General features: G+C 37.1%; 1 protein-coding gene across 3 annotated transcripts in view; it reads right to left on the bottom strand.

The window, feature by feature from the left end:
- LOC138706719 (NBAS subunit of NRZ tethering complex-like) overlaps nucleotides 1-17853 on the bottom strand; it is a 115992-nt gene that overhangs the window by 25804 nt on the left and 72335 nt on the right. For all 3 annotated transcript variants that reach the window (XM_069836334.1, XM_069836336.1, XM_069836335.1), the window contains exons 26-31: nucleotides 14478-14583; nucleotides 12508-12638; nucleotides 10096-10343; nucleotides 7016-7230; nucleotides 4352-4536; nucleotides 2864-3064 (exon numbers count right to left, since the gene is read on the bottom strand). In XM_069836334.1, coding sequence (XP_069692435.1) covers nucleotides 2864-3064; nucleotides 4352-4536; nucleotides 7016-7230; nucleotides 10096-10343; nucleotides 12508-12638; nucleotides 14478-14583 — 1086 coding nt within the window. The remainder of the gene's footprint in view (nucleotides 1-2863; nucleotides 3065-4351; nucleotides 4537-7015; nucleotides 7231-10095; nucleotides 10344-12507; nucleotides 12639-14477; nucleotides 14584-17853) is intronic.

Raw genomic sequence — 17853 nt, 5'->3', positions numbered from 1 at the left:
CGTTACATAGGTCGTTTTTATGTTTACACAGTGGCCCAATCCTAAACACATTTAGTATAACTTGTTGCTTGTGGGCCATCAACATAATTATATTATATTATTACCCATTTCAGCGAGTACTGACGATCACTGCAAAATACGACAGTTTGGTCCAGGGAGCATTCTCTTTTCGCACAAGGATGATTTATGTAACATGTTTCTAAATTAGTCTTTTAAATACCGGTACATTCTTTAATAAATCACTGAAAAACAAATGTGAATATAGGAAATGGAGTGAATACGAAATCATTATTTTTTGGCGCATCATTTTTACGTAAATAACGACAAATAAAAAGGGATTATTAGCAAGTACGTACACTGCATTTGTCAAATGCGCATCACCATGCTTTCCAAAAGGCACTTTTCAGTGCCCGACACCCCGACTTATATTTTACGATGTGTTCTTTCTCGCTTTAGGGGGCTCCGCCCCCTAAAACCCCTGTTGAGGACTTGGCCCCCAAACCTTCATGCAATTAATTTATAGTAATTAACCGGTCCATCACCTTTGGGTTGAAGGTACGAGTTACATTTTATAATGTGTTCTTTCTTGTTTTAGGGGCCTCCGCCCCCTAATCTGCATTTGCGTAACCGATCCGTCATCACAAAAATTGTATTATCACATCATACGTTACCATGACAATCACATCAGTTAGGCCAAAATTGACATAAGTAACAAGTACCGGGTACTAGGAAAATACCCAAATGACCTCCCAGATCACCATCATTTATGGGCACTGTAGTATAGTAGGATTTCATTTGATCACACTTCATAATTATGTGTGTGTTATAATTTTATATATGACCGAAACCTAGTGATGAAGCTCAGGGGTAAGGAGGATGTTTTCCTTGATCGTGGGTTCGTATCCTACTTGTGCTGATTACTTTGGGTTTTTCCGAAGTTTTCCCCAACTACAAGGCAAATCAGATAATTCACGGCGAATTCAATGTCTCATCATGACAAAATATAGTATCATCTCATCACCAATTCCAATGATGCTAGTTAATCTCAAGTTGATAGAATGTCGTTAAATAAGCAATACAAATATACCATGTGTTTTTCTGGGTGTAAGTAAGACATAGTGATTTAAAATTATTATAAGAAACTTATGTATAAAAACAGAACATCATTTTGTGGTTGCTAAGTCAAAATCCAATGTATTCTTGTTTTACAAATTGTCAAAGCCTGCTAATTTCTAAACATGGCCCACTGTTATTTCTTCATTGTTTTTATACATGGGTTTCTTATGGTAATATTAAATCGCATGTCCTATACTAACAAAAACATACGGTGTATTATATGAAAACCAGAAATTCGTTAATTTTTTAATTCAGTCCGTCTTGTACGTTAAACTTGCCATAAATAGCTTAAAATAAAACAACAATTTAATAATAGCTTAAAATAAAACAACAATTTAATAATAGCTTAAAATAAAACAACAATTTAATAATCAATCTTCGTAATGTATCCAACTGTTTGCTGACAACATAAAGTCCACTATAGTCCACTGTAGTCTATTCAGGTGTTGTTTTTCACGAGAAATGAGGGGTATTTTGATCAGTGTTCATTATAGATGCCTGTTGCTAGTAGCCAGAGTTGGGGTGTAGTCAATATATACTGCAGGGCTGTGTCTTCTGCAACTGGTACTGATGATTTTAATTTACTTCTTTTGTGGTTTATGGATGGACAGTATAGAAGAATGTGTTCCAGATCTTCATCATGATTATTACACCACAGACAAGTAGGATTATCAGAAATGTGAAATTGGTGTAGGTACAATTGAGTGACAATGTGACCTGTTCTGGCCCTTGTTAAAAATGTTTGAACATGTCTGGACAAGTTTTTGTACATTTCCAGGTCATTTGGTTTCTTTTGTACAGACTGTAAAATTTTTCCCTTGTCAGAAGAGAGCCAATTGTTGATCCATAGGTTTATAAAATGAGACTTTACTGAAGCAAAAGCATTGGATAGAGATATCACTTGAAGAGGTCTTGGTTGCAAATATCTTGCCTGTGTTGCAATATTATCGACTTTCTCGTTTCCAGGTATACCACAATGACTAGGTATCCACTGAAATGTTATTTCCTTTTGGAGTTCTTTTAGTTTACTTAGTTGTTTCTGAATTGGAATAATTCTATGTGCATATAGGTTTGGTACATATTTAATTACGGTATATTAAATATAGCCCCCTTGGAGTCGGTAAGTATGCAAATAGATTTTTCAGAAATTTGAGTAACACACTGAAGAGCAGCATCAATAGCTAGCAATTCAGTGTCAAGACTGGAGGAGGATGAACATGGTATGAAATAACTTTCTTGATATTTTGGAATATAATACCCTGCTCCTGATGTCCCATTATTAGGATTTAGAGATCCATCTGTATAAATTTGAAGGTGATCCTTATATGTACTGCAGAGTAGTTCCATGGAATCTAACTTAAGAATTTAGATGCACCTGAAATACCCAACTCACCAAAGTGGAAAGGAAGGAATATATCACCAAAAGGAACTTCAAATGCTTGTAGATTTAAAAATAGTCCGTCACAGAATGAAAAACCTGGCAAATTTAATATCCATTTATTACACATGTCAAAATTAAAGTCCGCCAAACAACATCCTAGTCATCATCTTATCACTCACTCTAGCAGAAGTATACCAATAAGCTCTGGAAATTATTTTGAAAATTAATCAGGGTTTATATTTTGCAGTACATATGTTATGTAATGTTCACAGATGAATGAAGTCTGAATCAAATTTATAACATGCCTCCTATTTTAATAATTTTACTCCTCTCAAACTTTTGTGTTGAAGATATTCATGCCCGTACCTGTCGTTCACAAGCTGTGGAGAGGTTCTGAACAGTTCAGACAGCTGCGGACTCGCCAGGCGGGTGCTGAGCTCTGACAGCTGGACGCCCTCACTGCTCAGAAGCAAGGAGCTCAGGTGTCTTGCTACGATCTCTCCAATGGCCACACCGTGTCGCGAGCCCAGTCCCACGGCCAGCAGGAACTTGTCAGCGTCCACAGTCCTACACAAGTTTATCAGTCTGTAATTTTGTAAATGGGCACATAATGTTCACAACACTGCTAGGTATTTCAATTATTGTGACAGATAAGAGACTGGTTTCCTCATAATGACTGCATATTCATTCAAGATGGTGCTCCATGCCATACAGCGAAGAAGGTTTCTAAATTTCTTCAGGATCCTCACAGCAAAACAATTAATTTGCCAGGAAACACTCCTGATATGAACCCAATCGAGAATCTCTGATCTTTTGTTAAGAAGAGATTAAAGAAATTCGACATTACCACTACAGTTGAACTCACAGAATCATTAAAAGCTATTTGACACAGAAACACTGAAATTCGGAAGTATTGCAGAAATTTTATACACAACACGCCAATGAGACAAGAAATGCTCACCAAGGCAAAAGAAATGCATACAAAATATGAATATATAATATAACTTTGTGCTCGACCATGCCGAAATGTAGTAATTATATACCTGGTAGCAGCCCTTCAATGGATTTCATTAAAGTTCAGGTGTTCCACCAATCAGAAAATACCATTGTAGCAATATGAAAGCACAAGTATCGATTATTCTCGGATATGCAATCGAAAGACAAATAGTTCTATTACTATAATAATTAGCGTTAATTGTAAATAATATTCAAATAAATTCAATTTGTCATCTCGTTTTTCAATGTCTAATTCAATTTCAAGGTTATATAAAAATTAATGTTTATTAGTCTCTAGATTATATCAAGGTCAATGTCGACATTTGTTTCTCGGAAAAAATCAATACTTTCGCGTCTTCTCACATCTCACAATTTACGAGGTATTGCACAAGGTCAGTTCCGCTCCTCAGTCAGATAAGAATAACATGAATACTTACGAATAATTTCAAGTTAGAAATATGGTCGAGCATAAAAAGTCGTATGAAACTTGACTATAATGGTGACTAAGACGCTCGTATGAAAATTATGAAACTCGCTTGCGCTCGTTTCATAAAAATACTCGCGTCTTAATTACTACCATTATAGGCTCGTTGCATAATGTACTATTATCACAGATCATGCATTATGTAACTGTACTCCATTTTAAAACACACAAAAATGTATGTAGATAATTATATGTCTAATAAATAATTTGTGCACATCTGTAATATTAAAAACAATTTTCTGTATTTATATTGGTGAAACAATGTATTATTTCATCTTAAACCTCTCCCATTCCTGGGAATCATGAGTAAAGAGAAGCATATAACGTGACTGACAGATTCTGCCATTGTAAAATTAAATAGCAAGTCTGCTCACATGGCAAGGCCAAGGATCGAATCCTGTCGGTACTGAGAGTCGTGTGTGAAACGATGTAGGTCCACCCCACAGCCTAGACTCTGTAGCTGTTGTCCTAGCTCAAGGTCCAGCAGCTGTGACTTGTACTTGAGCAGGGATTGAGCCCATTCCTGCTGCTCTGCATGTTTCACCACGTATTCTACCAACTGTAAACATAAAACGTAAGTTAAGTGGACAGCAAGAAGGCAGACTGAATGACTCGACAGTGACTCACACTATGTTGTAACTAGAACTTTTTAAATCATCTTTTCTTCAAACGACCCTTTTTCCTTTGGTCCATAACTGAAACATTGTTTCGTATGTCATTTTACATCCATTCTTTGTATGTGGTCCAGTCACTGTTTTCCCATTTTTCACTTCAATTCCTGAAGAAGATGGCAGAGCTAGTCATCGAAAGCTTGGAAGCAACTATCCAACTCACCTGGCTGAGAACCCAAGAAGAATTATTCTAAATATTTTCAATTAACTTCATACATTTTGTTTCTGTCTATTATTTCTTGTTAACTGACACCATACTTCAATCCTTTTGGTATTATATTTGCCTCTTTGTCTCATTATATGGTTCTTTTCAATATTAAACTTGGCTCTGATTGACTGGACGGTGTGACTTTTGGTGTTCCAAATAAGTACTTTAGTACGATTCTTGACACCTCTCAGTGCAGTCCCTACCCGGAGATCCGATTGAGGGACTATTTTACCTCCGGAGAATTTTACACTGTCCATCCATAAACCACAAAAGAAGTAAATTAAAACCATCAGTACCAGTTGCAGAAGACACAGCCCTGCAGTATATATAGACTACACCCCAACTCTGGCTACTAGCAACAGGCATCTATAATGAACACCAATCAAAATACCCCTCATTTCTCGTGAAAAACAACAACTGAATAGACTAGAGTGGACTATAGTGGACTTTATGTTGTCAGCATACAGCTGGATACATTAAGAAGATTGATTGATTTCTTGTTAACAGTAGAGACTTCAAAATCCCATTTCAACTTCTCTTACCTACATTCATCTTTTTCAGTCAATGACAGAATTCTACTTACAAACAGCCTACAGAGTAATGCCACAATTCTATGAAACTTTAATTTATTTCCTGTCATTACATATTTTAGCTTTCTCTGCACATTGCCACATATATGATTTAATTTTTCAGTTTTATCAATTATACGAGGGGGATCCAGGAAATAACGACCGTTTTGTTGTAATAATTAAAAAAAGAATATTTATTTGAAAAAACAAAGTCTGTTACATAACTGAAGCTTCCTTTACTTCTCTACATAATCACCACCTACATTTAAACATTTGTCGTATCTGTTCACTAGCTTTAGAATTCCCGTGTTATACTCCTCTGCTGCCAGTTCATTAAGCCAGGTGTTCACTGTCTTCTTCAACTCTTCATCACTTCCAAAATGCGTACCACCCAGAAAGTCTTTCAGCTTAGTGAAAAGGTGAAAATCGCTAGGAGCAAGGTCTGGACTATAGGGCGGATGATCAAAGATTTCCCAACCGAATTGATCCAGCAATTCTCGAGTTGAAGCAGCAATGTGCGGGCGGGCGTTGTCGTGAAGAAGCACAACTCCTCTCGAAAGCATTCCTCCCCTCTTGTTTTGGATGGCTTGCCGTAGTTTTCGTAAAGTCTCACAATAACGATTTGCATTGATCGTAGTGCCTTTTGGCATGAAATCCAGCAAAAGAACACCTTTGCGATCCCAAAAGACAGTAGCCATGACTTTTTGTGTTGAGAGAGTCTGTTTGGATTTTCTCGGTTTCTTGGGTGATGAGGGATGATGCCACTGACGTGATTGGCGCTTGGTCTTTGGGGTGTTGTGAGACACCCAGGTCTCATCACCAGTCACAATTTGATCAAGAAAGGCGTCTCCATCTGTGTGATATCGCATCAAGAATGTCAATGCTGAGGCCATTCTCTGAGTTTTGTGTTGGTCACTCAGTTGCCGTGGAACCCATCGTGCACAGATTTTGTGGTAGCCAAGATGTTGCGACACAATTTCACCAAGCAAAGAACGAGAAATATCAGGAAAGGCAATATGCAATTCGTCGAGTGATGTGCGCCTGTCTTGCAAGATTCTGTCATTCACTTTAGTCTTCAGGTCTTCTGTGATGAGTGATGGGCGTCCGGGTCGAGTTTCATCGTGGACATTTGTTCGCCCATTGTTGAACATTTCGCACCATTTTCTCACATTTCTTTCATTCATTACAGTATCACCATACACTTCTTCCAATTGCCGGTAAATTTCTGCAGGTTTCAAATGTCGGGCAATCAAAAATCGAATCACACTCCTCACCTCACAGTCGGCGGGATTATCAATCATGTGTTCATTTTGAAGTAACACAAAATGCACAATGGCGACTTGTTGCAACCAGTACTCACAACATTATGAGAACACATGTTAAGGAAGCCAGTTGGCCTTCAAACAAGGAAGGGGAGTCAGCTGCGCGGCGGGTATGCGCGAACGGTCGTTATTTCCTGGACCCCCCTCGTATATTATATCATTCTGTTCCTTATGTATAACAGAGAAAGTCAAAAGATTTAAACTGAGTTACTCAATCCATTTAACATATATAACCAAATCACACTTCAGTCAGTACTAACGAGCGCACCTTTCTGGGGGCCTGCAGATACACCTTGCGATCCTCGTGCAGCTCTGTGTAGCCCTTCAGGGCATAGTGGTACATGGCCAACTGCAGTGTGGTGATTGAGCAGGGTAGGCGATCGAAGCACGTATCAGTCAACACCGTGTCCTCCAGGGGCAGAATGTGGCACAGCCCCAGGCAACTATCCTCCAGCAGTAATTGCTCAGCCAACTGCACCAGGACTAGAAACCAAAATAAATTAAACGTGCATCTCGAAGACTGTGCACCAGCGCAAAAATATCTTGTGCAGGACCCATTAAATTTATAGACATTTACACTGAATAAATTATGTTAAGACCTCAAATGTCCTCAAACTTTTACTGAAAATATCGTTGAACAGATACATAACAGTATGTACTGCACGAAATACAATATATTTTAAAAAGCCAACCTGCATAGAATTGGAATATATCAGTCCCCTAACTGCCCATTGTGCAACTCAAACCAAGAAATGGATTCGGAACACCTCAAAATCTGTGCTTCAGTGGCTAGTCATGATAATATCTTTGAAAAATATTGGAGTGCAAGAGGTCAAATGACTTTATTGTCAAATGCCTGGCATTAGAAAACAACAACAACAACATATTTTAAAAAGCTAATTTCAAGTTGATTTATCAGTAATGAGCAGGGAACGAATTCCTGGTTCTGTAGCTATTTTGTTTGCTACGTCCTAGATGTATGTCATTAAGATATCTGTACGTTTCATCCTAGATCATTTATGTAACAGATAGGTCGGCCTTATAGGCTTTGATGTTAACAACTTTTGTCAGGTTTACTACGCTGCCACCTAGTTGTTACATAAGGAGTCACGTCATAATTCCCATTTGAATTGCATTAGCGACTGTACTGCCATCTCGTGTTCATTTACGGCGAACGGGTGGCAATCCTGGTGGTTGTTCTCTTCAAAGTGCTGCCGATTTTACCATAGCGATGAGTTATCTGTTACATAATATATTATATGATCTAGGGTTTCATGTACACAGGATCCCACTATTAAAATTCTATAGGACCTAAAATGTCTAAATGAACCATAAACTCCTATAAATGCCTAAAACCTATGTTTGTGATTGAAAAGCAGCTTTTTAGTATTTTGAGTATGTTTGAAATAAAATTACCAGTACTAAAAATGCAAAAAGGACCAGAAAGTACAAACACGCTACTTAAAATGTTAAAAAAAAAAAAAAATTACAGACAGATACTGGTTTGGCAAGTTCATTTCACATTGGTCTTCGAATGGGAGGGAAGAAAATTTTACCTAGTTTCCTGGAACCGAAGTTCGTTTGGAAAGTCCAAACAGTAGGTTGTTCGGGTTAGCAACAGCTTACAAATTAGTTTTCCCATTAGTGCACTCCTATTATGCGAAATGAAACTGATCAATCAGCAGTCAGTCTCTTTCACTGATAGAATTGGAGTCTTCTGTTCAGTACCAGTTCTTTGCACATAAATTCCACTAAAATTAAATATTCACTAAAATTAAAACTTTAATAAATAATTTGTTAATTTTATATAAACTCCTAAAAGTCCGAAATTTGAATTAAATATTCACTACAATTAAAACTTTAATAAATTGTTAACTTTATACAAAGTCCTGAAAATCCTCAATTGGAATTAAATATTTACTAAAATTAAAACTTTAATAAATTGCTAACTTTATACAAAGTCCTGAAAATCCTCAATTGGAATTAAATATTTACTAAAATTAAAACTTTAATAAATTGTTAACTTTATACAAAGTCCTGAAAATCCTCAATTGGAATTAAATATTTACTAAAATTAAAACTTTAATAAATTGTTACCTTTATACAAAGTCCTGAAAATCCTCAATTGGAATTAAATATTTCCTAAAATTAAAACTTTAATAAATTGTTAATTTTATATAAACTTCTAAAAGTCCTAAATTGGAATTATAACACAATCTCAAGGGAAAAAATGGAACTCTCTGCATCAAAATCCACAGTTAATTCCCGATTTACCACGAAAATCGTCTGTAGCTGCATTTAGATTGGCAACAGGCCATGATTGTTTGGCCAAACACCTGCATAGAATTGGAATATATCAGTCCCCTAACTGCCCATTGTGCAACTCAAACCAAGAAATGGATTCGGAACACCTCAAAATCTGTGCTTCAGTGGCTGGCCATGATAATATCTTTGAAAAATATTGGAGTGCAAGAGGTCAAATGACTTTATTGTCAAACGCCTGGCATTAGAAAACAACAACATATATATCGAAATGATAGCCGTCCAAATCTTGGATTTTAAATATCGGCATCCTAATCAATTCAAATGAACAAAAAAGAAAATGTAAATTAATGTTAAAAAAATACATAATGAAATTTAAAAAAAATAATATTCTGCGACAAGATGAGGTGACTATCAAAACGATAAAAATGTATTGAAAATAAATAATACACATTGAATATTATAAAGATGAATAGAGACGGTGGTTGATGATGTTCAATGAAGATTTTAAAATGGTTGATCTAAAATTAAAACTTTAATAAATTGTTAATTTTATATCAACTCCTGAAAGTCCTAAATTGGAATTAAATATTTACCAACATTAAAACTTAATGAATTGTTTATTTTATATAAACTCCTAAAAGTTGTAAATTGGACTTCATTAAGTCCTAACTCTCACTTTTTAGCACCTAGAAATCCATTCCCTAGTGATTAAAATAATGTATATGACAATTTACCTTTTCTAAATTAAAAATTTAATAAAATCCTACGTGTTTATAAGTTCCAAGCACTCATTACAAATCATTCTATGTTTTGAACACTGTATCCTTAATGTTCTTTGTAAGTGTAAACCATTTGCAATAATTTACACCATTTCTTCTGGGTCCCTTGAAAAATGTAAAAGGAAGGTCCGACTGTATCTCAAAGGCCGTCAGAAATTTAGGGAGAAACAGACAAACCGTGAGTCCTTAAGGAACATCAGGACAAAAATTCCATTGAAATCTGGACAGTGATTTCTTCATAATTATTACATTTTCTATAGTTTTAACTGTCTTTGTTACTGAAATGCATTGCTGTAACACATACCATTGGTGCAGCTGGTGAAGTGTCCCTCAGCAGCAGTGCCCTCTAGGAGGATGGTGCGCAGGAGACCCTGGCAGAGCTGCAGCACAGGGTCTGTGACGTTAGGTGGTGAGAATCGATCATACTGCGTGTTCAGGCTGCTCACGTGGCATTCACCCACGAGTGACAGGTAGAATGCTGGGAAGCCTTGTAGGTTGCCAGAGGTGTCCCGTTCTGAAGACGTAGTGATAGGCCTATTTCGCTGCATCCAACTGCAACACATCCACAAATAACATGATTCTCTACGGTTACTTTTTATTTTATTGGGTTAATTTACGAAGCTGTATCAACATCTAGGTTATTTGCCGTCTGAATGAAAATGAAGTTAAATCTATTTATCTATTTATGTCCATAACAGGGCAAAGCCCCAATTACAATAGACAGTACAGATAAAAAAACATAGAATTGCATATAACACGAAAAAAGAGGTAAAACAGATAAAAGTGTAATTACAAAATTAAAAATGGAAAAGAGAAGAAAAAAAAAGACAAATAAAAAAAACAAAAACAAAAAAACAAATAACAAACAAAGGTGATAATGCCGGTGAAATGAGTCCGGGGTCCAGCACCGAAAGTTATCCAGCATTTGCTCGTATTGGGTTGAGGGGAAACCCCCGGAAAAAACCTCAACCAGGTAACTTGCCCCGACCGGGATTCGAACCTGGGCCAACTGGTTTCGCGGCCAGATGTACTGACCGTTACTCCACAGGTGTGGACTCTACGGTTACAAACACCGAAAGTAGAGATATCATTGATTTTACAGTAGCCTAAGATTACGGTCACTTTGGTCATCATCATCATTAGACTGTGGAACCTCATGGAATTGCATGTTTTTACTAATTTGGCATATTGAAAAAGTAAAAGTGGATCTTTCCTGATCATGGTTTTTATGTTCGAGTGAAACGAACTGTTTTTTTTTTTCATAAATTCATATTTCGAGGGTTTTCTCTTTTAAATGCATATATACACCGTGTTCCGCTTATAAGTATAACAAAAGAAATAGCTATAACTTCTGAATTAATACAAGTATATAGTTGAAACCAACTGCTACAAAGAATGAAAACTGGGAATTTTTGTTACCTTATGTTCCATAAACCTCAACATGGCTTCCATTGGTGGCACGGGAAATATCCAACCGGTATTCAACCTCGACCCAAGTGTTATGAAGCATCTGTGGTGTAACATTGTTGACAGCAGCATAAATTCTTTCTTGTAAGTCTGCCAAATCACGTACTGGCGTCCTGTAGACCTGGTCCTTAACAAACCCCCACAGGAAAAAATCAGGTGGTGTTAGATCTGGTGATCTGGCAGGCCATGTGATGTACGGTGATCCTCTTCCGATCCATCTTGCAGGGAATTGTTCGTCTAAGAATGTGCGAACCATGTTGGCAAAGTGTGGTGGAGCCCCATCTTGCTGGAAAATTGCTCCATCTGGGAGTTGTGGCACAGCATACAGTTGCAACATATCCAGGTACGTGTTTGCAGTGACTGTCTTTTCAGCAAAGAAATAGGGACCAATGATTCTGTCACGCATGATCCCACACCAAACATTCCATTTAGGGGAATCCCGTTGGTGTTCAATTACGACACTTGGATTTTCCGACCCCCAGATGCGACAATTGTGTCGGTTTACTTTTCCACTGACGTGGAAGGTTGCCTCATCTGAGAAACAGACTCGAGTTAGAAATGTGCAAGATGGGGCTCCACCACACTTTGCCAACATGGTTCGCACATTCTTAGACGAACAATTCCCTGCAAGATGGATCGGAAGAGGATCACCGTACATCACATGGCCTGCCAGATCACCAGATCTAACACCACCTGATTTTTTCCTGTGGGGGTTTGTTAAGGACCAGGTCTACAGGACGCCAGTACGTGATTTGGCAGACTTACAAGAAAGAATTTATGCTGCTGTCAACAATGTTACACCACAGATGCTTCATAACACTTGGGTCGAGGTTGAATACCGGTTGGATATTTCCCGTGCCACCAATGGAAGCCATGTTGAGGTTTATGGAACATAAGGTAACAAAAATTCCCAGTTTTCATTCTTTGTAGCAGTTGGTTTCAACTATATACTTGTATTAATTCAGAAGTTATAGCTATTTCTTTTGTTATACTTATAAGCGGAACACGGTGTATTTCTATTTTGCACATTTAAATGCATATATTTACATTTTTCTTGTTTTTCCCGATTTATTACCTAATTTAAAATTTTAAATAAAAATTTAAATAAAAATTTTAATAAACATAAAAATAATTCCCAAGCAATATAAAAGTTACATGATAAATAAAACCAATCAATATTACACCACAGAGCTATCTCGGTGTTGATGTAACTGTAACAATATGACCTGTTCTGGCCTCTGCTCTATACCTGAAAGTGTTTTTCCAGAAGTTCTTGTTTCCTATGTTTTGCACAAGTCCGAGTGTGATTGTCTTCGTTGTCTCTGTCAACTCCTCAACCAGATGCAATGGCCCTGGAAACTCCTTGGCAGGTGACACAGGCTGCAAACAAACACAAACACGTGCCAAATCTAGTACAAAATTGAGTATCTGTCAACAAACACAAACACGTATTAAATCTAGTACAAAATGGAGAGTTTTTTTACCTTACACCCTCTTTACAGGAGGCACAATATTGTCTTAAACTTTCTGTTTGGTTTAACAATGGGTCTAATTCTAAATAGAAATTAATGATGCAAACTTTCCTTTAAAATTCAAATCTTAGATTGCAATGTCGTTATACTTAAACAAGCACATCTTCAAACCTTTCCACATTGCATTCACCGAATGTTCACAAGATACAGGATGTTAATTATTATTTTTAATTAATGCTTTATCACCTTAAGTTTAACTTCACTTGTAACATAATCATAATTATTTTAACAAACCAAAATTAGTTAACAAAAAATCAAATTAAGCCTGTAGAATTGTACATACAAAAGCAAAAAATTAACACATAGATGTAACTGCACAATCATCTAACAAAAACAATGCATGTGTGTGTATACAATGCCTACCCACTTCATTTACGTGATCTGAGTTCCGCATATTGCGGATAGATGACAGGACTCTGACTCATTTTCAAGTTGCACACCACTTCGGTGGGCCATGCTGTGCATGATGTGTATCTGTGGAGAGATTGTCGTGTACTACGGTAAGTATATGTGTAAGTGTTCGTGTAGGGAATGGTGAGGAGGATGATGATGAGAAACGGAGAAGGGGAAACCCGGTACTGGCACGTAGCCTACTCCTGTCAAATAGCACCAAGGGGGCCCGCCAGGCTTAACATCCCTATCTGACGGATGAATCACTATCAACAGTGACATATGTCTTCTCTTCATATGCACCGCGGAGAATTTGGGATTTAACCCAAGCATATTGGTGCACAATCTAGTGATTAGAAGTTGTGCACTGCCACCTCTCCTTGTCCCGAGGTAGAAATTTTTACACGAAAATCTCTCACCCCACTTGAAATCGAACCCGGGTCAGTTAGTCTGGAGGCAGACACACTACCACAGCGTTAACTTGGCGAACTCTAACAAAAACAAATTACTGCACATTTTTCTTCAAAGTGTGATTCTCCTGATTCGATACAGGCTCTGCACCTCATAATTACCGACTGTCCGTCCAGCTGACCATGGCAAACATATCAGAAATTTCTCTTAACTTATGGGATGCAACAATGACCCATGCCACAATCAGCTCAAGCAACTAGAGTATGATGAACTTCGGTCTTCATGCGACTTCACACAAAAAAGTGTAATGGGTCTAGATCGGGTGACCTTGCAGGCCAGGATACTGGACCACCATGTCCAATCCATCCATCACGAAGAGCATTGTCAAGGTATCTACGTACATCAGCCTGAAAATGTGCTGTACTGTTTGGGTAGTGGATTGAACTAAGGTGCAGTGCAAGTGTGTATGTTCTACAGGAAGTAATTTCATTATTGTATTCTTCCCTGGACACTTTCGCACCCTGGTTCCAAGAAACAAAAGGTTTTCGGCATTTAGTTTACTAACACAGTTTGTCAGTTGAGTTCAGATTCACTCTGTATTATTAATAAAAGGTAAAGGTATCCCGTAACATGCCATGAAGGCACTTGGGGGTCATGGAGGTAGAGTCCCATGCTTTCCATGACCTCGGCACTAGAATGAGGTGGTGTGGTCGGCACCACGCTCTGACCGCCTTTTACTCCCAGGAAAGACCCGGTACTCAATTTTATAGGAGGCTGAGTGATCTTCGATTTAATTAATTAAATATTGCAAATATTATTTTTTTATTTTTTAAGGAAAGCAGACTGAAAGCTGAGTGTTAAGTTCTGAGTTGTAATTTTCACTCACTGACGTGAGGGCATCGCAGAACTCCTCTTCCTCACTTGCTGTCACCATCTCCTGCTTCACTTGGCGGTTGATCTGGTCATGCAACAGCTGCGCCTGTAGCATGCTTCTGCAACATCACGATCAAATCCATAACATGTTACTTAACAGTACTCTGTATGTCAGTGTGAAGGCAACACGCCAAATCAGAATTCTCATCAGTCCACAGTCTTTCATATGTAACAATATTTTCCGATTTACATACACGAGGTGTACATGGGTTCACAATTATGCCAACAGTGATCAAGAAGAGCTAATGATTTCATTGTCAAATGTTCGATATTTGAATGAAATTAACAAAGCAACTTAATATAACAAGAAAATAAAAATAGCACAAGAAAACGGATACAACCCTAACATAATAGACAACATAATACGTAAGACAAAACAAGACCACAAAAAACAGAAGAATACAACACAAACACAAGAACACAAAAAATACATCACACTAACATACGAAAACAAAAACACACACAAAATTGCAACCTCATTCAAGAAATTAAACTACAGCATCGCATACAGAACAAATAACATTCTACAAAAACATCTCAACACACAAACAACACAAACAAACAAATACAACCACACAGGCGTATACAAACTCAAATGTAACACCTGCAACAACTTCTACATAGGACAGACAGGCAGATCATTTCAAACATGTTACAAAGAACACATCACAGCCATAACAAAATTACAAAATGCCTCCACATATGCAGAACACATCACAAATGCCAACCACACCTACAGAGACATCAACACAGACATGGAAATACTGCACATCCAACCAAAAAGCCAGAAACTAAACACACTAAATATGAAATATACAGACACATGAAAACACAACTCAATTTCAAAACACATACACTCTTTGACTCTACACTACGAACGCACCTACACAGGAAACAAGAGGTGCCAAGACCAACAACGACCTGTTCCGAAGATGACCGAAAATAGGTCGAAACATGTTAACAAGGTACGTTAATATTTAACACAAGAAAGTACTTATCATACATATTCCGAAGACTGATTGATTCAATATGAAAAATTTATCAGATTACCAGGAAACAATTGGCATTCATACAGTCCTCTCTGTAGATTGAAAACTCAAAAAAGTGTCATATCCATTGTTCAAGAATTAAAACAGAAAATCAATATCCCGAATTTAAAAGAAAACCTACAAATTAAACCAAACCCTTTAACTCTATTAAATATAGAATATAATCTAAATTTAACAGAATAAATACTGAAATCAGAAGTAAACACTGAAATACTGAAACAATTGTCTTTAGAGACAATTAATATTAGGTACCCTCCACAAAACTGGCTTCATTTATACACCGACGGATCCTTGATCTCCAGAGAACAAGGTGCCGGTGCAGGTGTTACGTGCTGTCTCTTCTCACTTTATAGATCTCTTGGACATGGAACAACAAGTTTTGATGGAGAAATCATTGCAATAAGTGAAAGTCTCAGGAAACTTCTATGCCACATCAATAAATTTAAGAATGCAGTTATATTGTCAGACTCCAAAGCATCTATTCTATCAATAGTCTCTAACACACACCTTCATCTCAAACAGCAGAAATAACTAAAATGCTCTCTCAATTAATATCACTCAATAAAAGAATTGTATTCCAATGGATACCATCCCATTGTGGAATCCTGGGAAACGAGAATGTGGATGCTTTAGCAAAGAAGGGCAGCACTGCTACTTACAGACCTGTTACTAAATCTACGTATTACTCTGTGAAAAGATTTATTAAATCTACATACTTAGACTTCAACAAACAAAATTTGATAACACAATCTCAAGGGAAAAAATGGAACTATCTGCATCATAATCCACAGTTAATTCCCGATTTACCACGAAAATCGTCTGTAGCTGCATTCAGATTGGCAACAGGCCATGATTGTTTGGCCAAACACCTGCATAGAATTGGAATATATCAGTCCCCTAACTGTCCATTGTGCAACTCAAACCAAGAAATGGATTCGGAACACCTCAAAATCTGTGCTTCAGTGGCTGGCCATGATAATATCTTTGAAAAATATTGGAGTGCAAGAGGTCAAATGACTTTATTGTCAAACGCCTGGCATTAGAAAACAACAACAACAAAGCAACTTAATATAACAAGAAAATAAAATTTAAAACGTGTTTGTCAACATCTGCAGACATACTGTATAATAAATTAACTATTCTCCGCAGCAAACCTCCTGCTTATGACCTTCAGCAGCTTCACAGCTCCCATGAATCACAGGAGTGCAGCGTTGTCTAATGAAGGAATATCGCTATCTAAGGGGATGTTGGCAGTCGGGCATTTATTTAATTATGAACTTCAGTAGCTTGCCAGATATAAAGAGAATGCATTTCTAAGTATGTTCGAAAAAACCGTAATTTTACGTCAAACTGTGTTCCCTCTGTACAATTATTACAAGGATATGGGTTACAGCACAGTGTTCGAACTTAACACATTTTGGAAGAACAGCGCTATTGTGTAGAATGCCTGCATCACTCAAGACACGTAAATATAAGAAAACAGAAAACAAACACACACAGTCAAGCTAACTCACTGTTATCATTCTTCCTCTGTATTTATATTTGCAAAAATGCAGGTCATTTCTCGTTCATGTGAAGGAATATTTCTGTTACACCTTGTCGTTCAGTAAAGCAAGTGGTAGTGATAAAAAAGGAACGAAAGGTTATTTTTTACACAGACCACGTACAATTGATATTTAGAGTTTACGAGTTTTCTTTTAATATTCCAGCATTCTTCCTCTTTTAACAGACAAAAGGCTGGGTCTTGAGTCTTTAGACAAAGTGAAAACAGTCGTTTAATTCACCATAACACGGAAACCAGTAAAGATATTGAGTAGCAATAACTTAAAAGTAGTTTCCATTCTTTTTCAATATTTCTCACTTCGATCCCTCCTTCTAACGTGAAAAAGAAAAAAGTTTGCCACTTACCAACTTTTGAAGGTGTAAATGTCTATTTCGAACAGATCACTTCGAATGCAAATCTGGCTTTCAGGTAATAGCTCCCTGTAAAGCAAGTTTGAATAATTTCAAGGAAAAATTGTTCATTTCGAATGCAAATCTGGCTTTCAGGTAATAGCTCCCTGTAAAGCAGGTTTGAATAATTTCAAGGAAAAATTGTTCATTTCGAATGCAAATCTGGCTTTCAGGTAATAGCTCCCTGTAAAGCAGGTTTGAATAATTTCAAGGAAAAATTGTTCATTTCGAATGCAAATCTGGCTTTCAGGTAATAGCTCCCTGTAAAGCAGGTTTGAATAATTTCAAGGAAAAATTGTTCATTTCGAATGCAAATCTGGCTTTCAG

Source organism: Periplaneta americana, chromosome 9 (assembly GCF_040183065.1).
Source record: "Periplaneta americana isolate PAMFEO1 chromosome 9, P.americana_PAMFEO1_priV1, whole genome shotgun sequence".
NCBI classification, from domain to species: domain Eukaryota; kingdom Metazoa; phylum Arthropoda; class Insecta; order Blattodea; family Blattidae; genus Periplaneta; species Periplaneta americana.
This window is presented reverse-complemented; position numbering and strand designations above follow the sequence as displayed.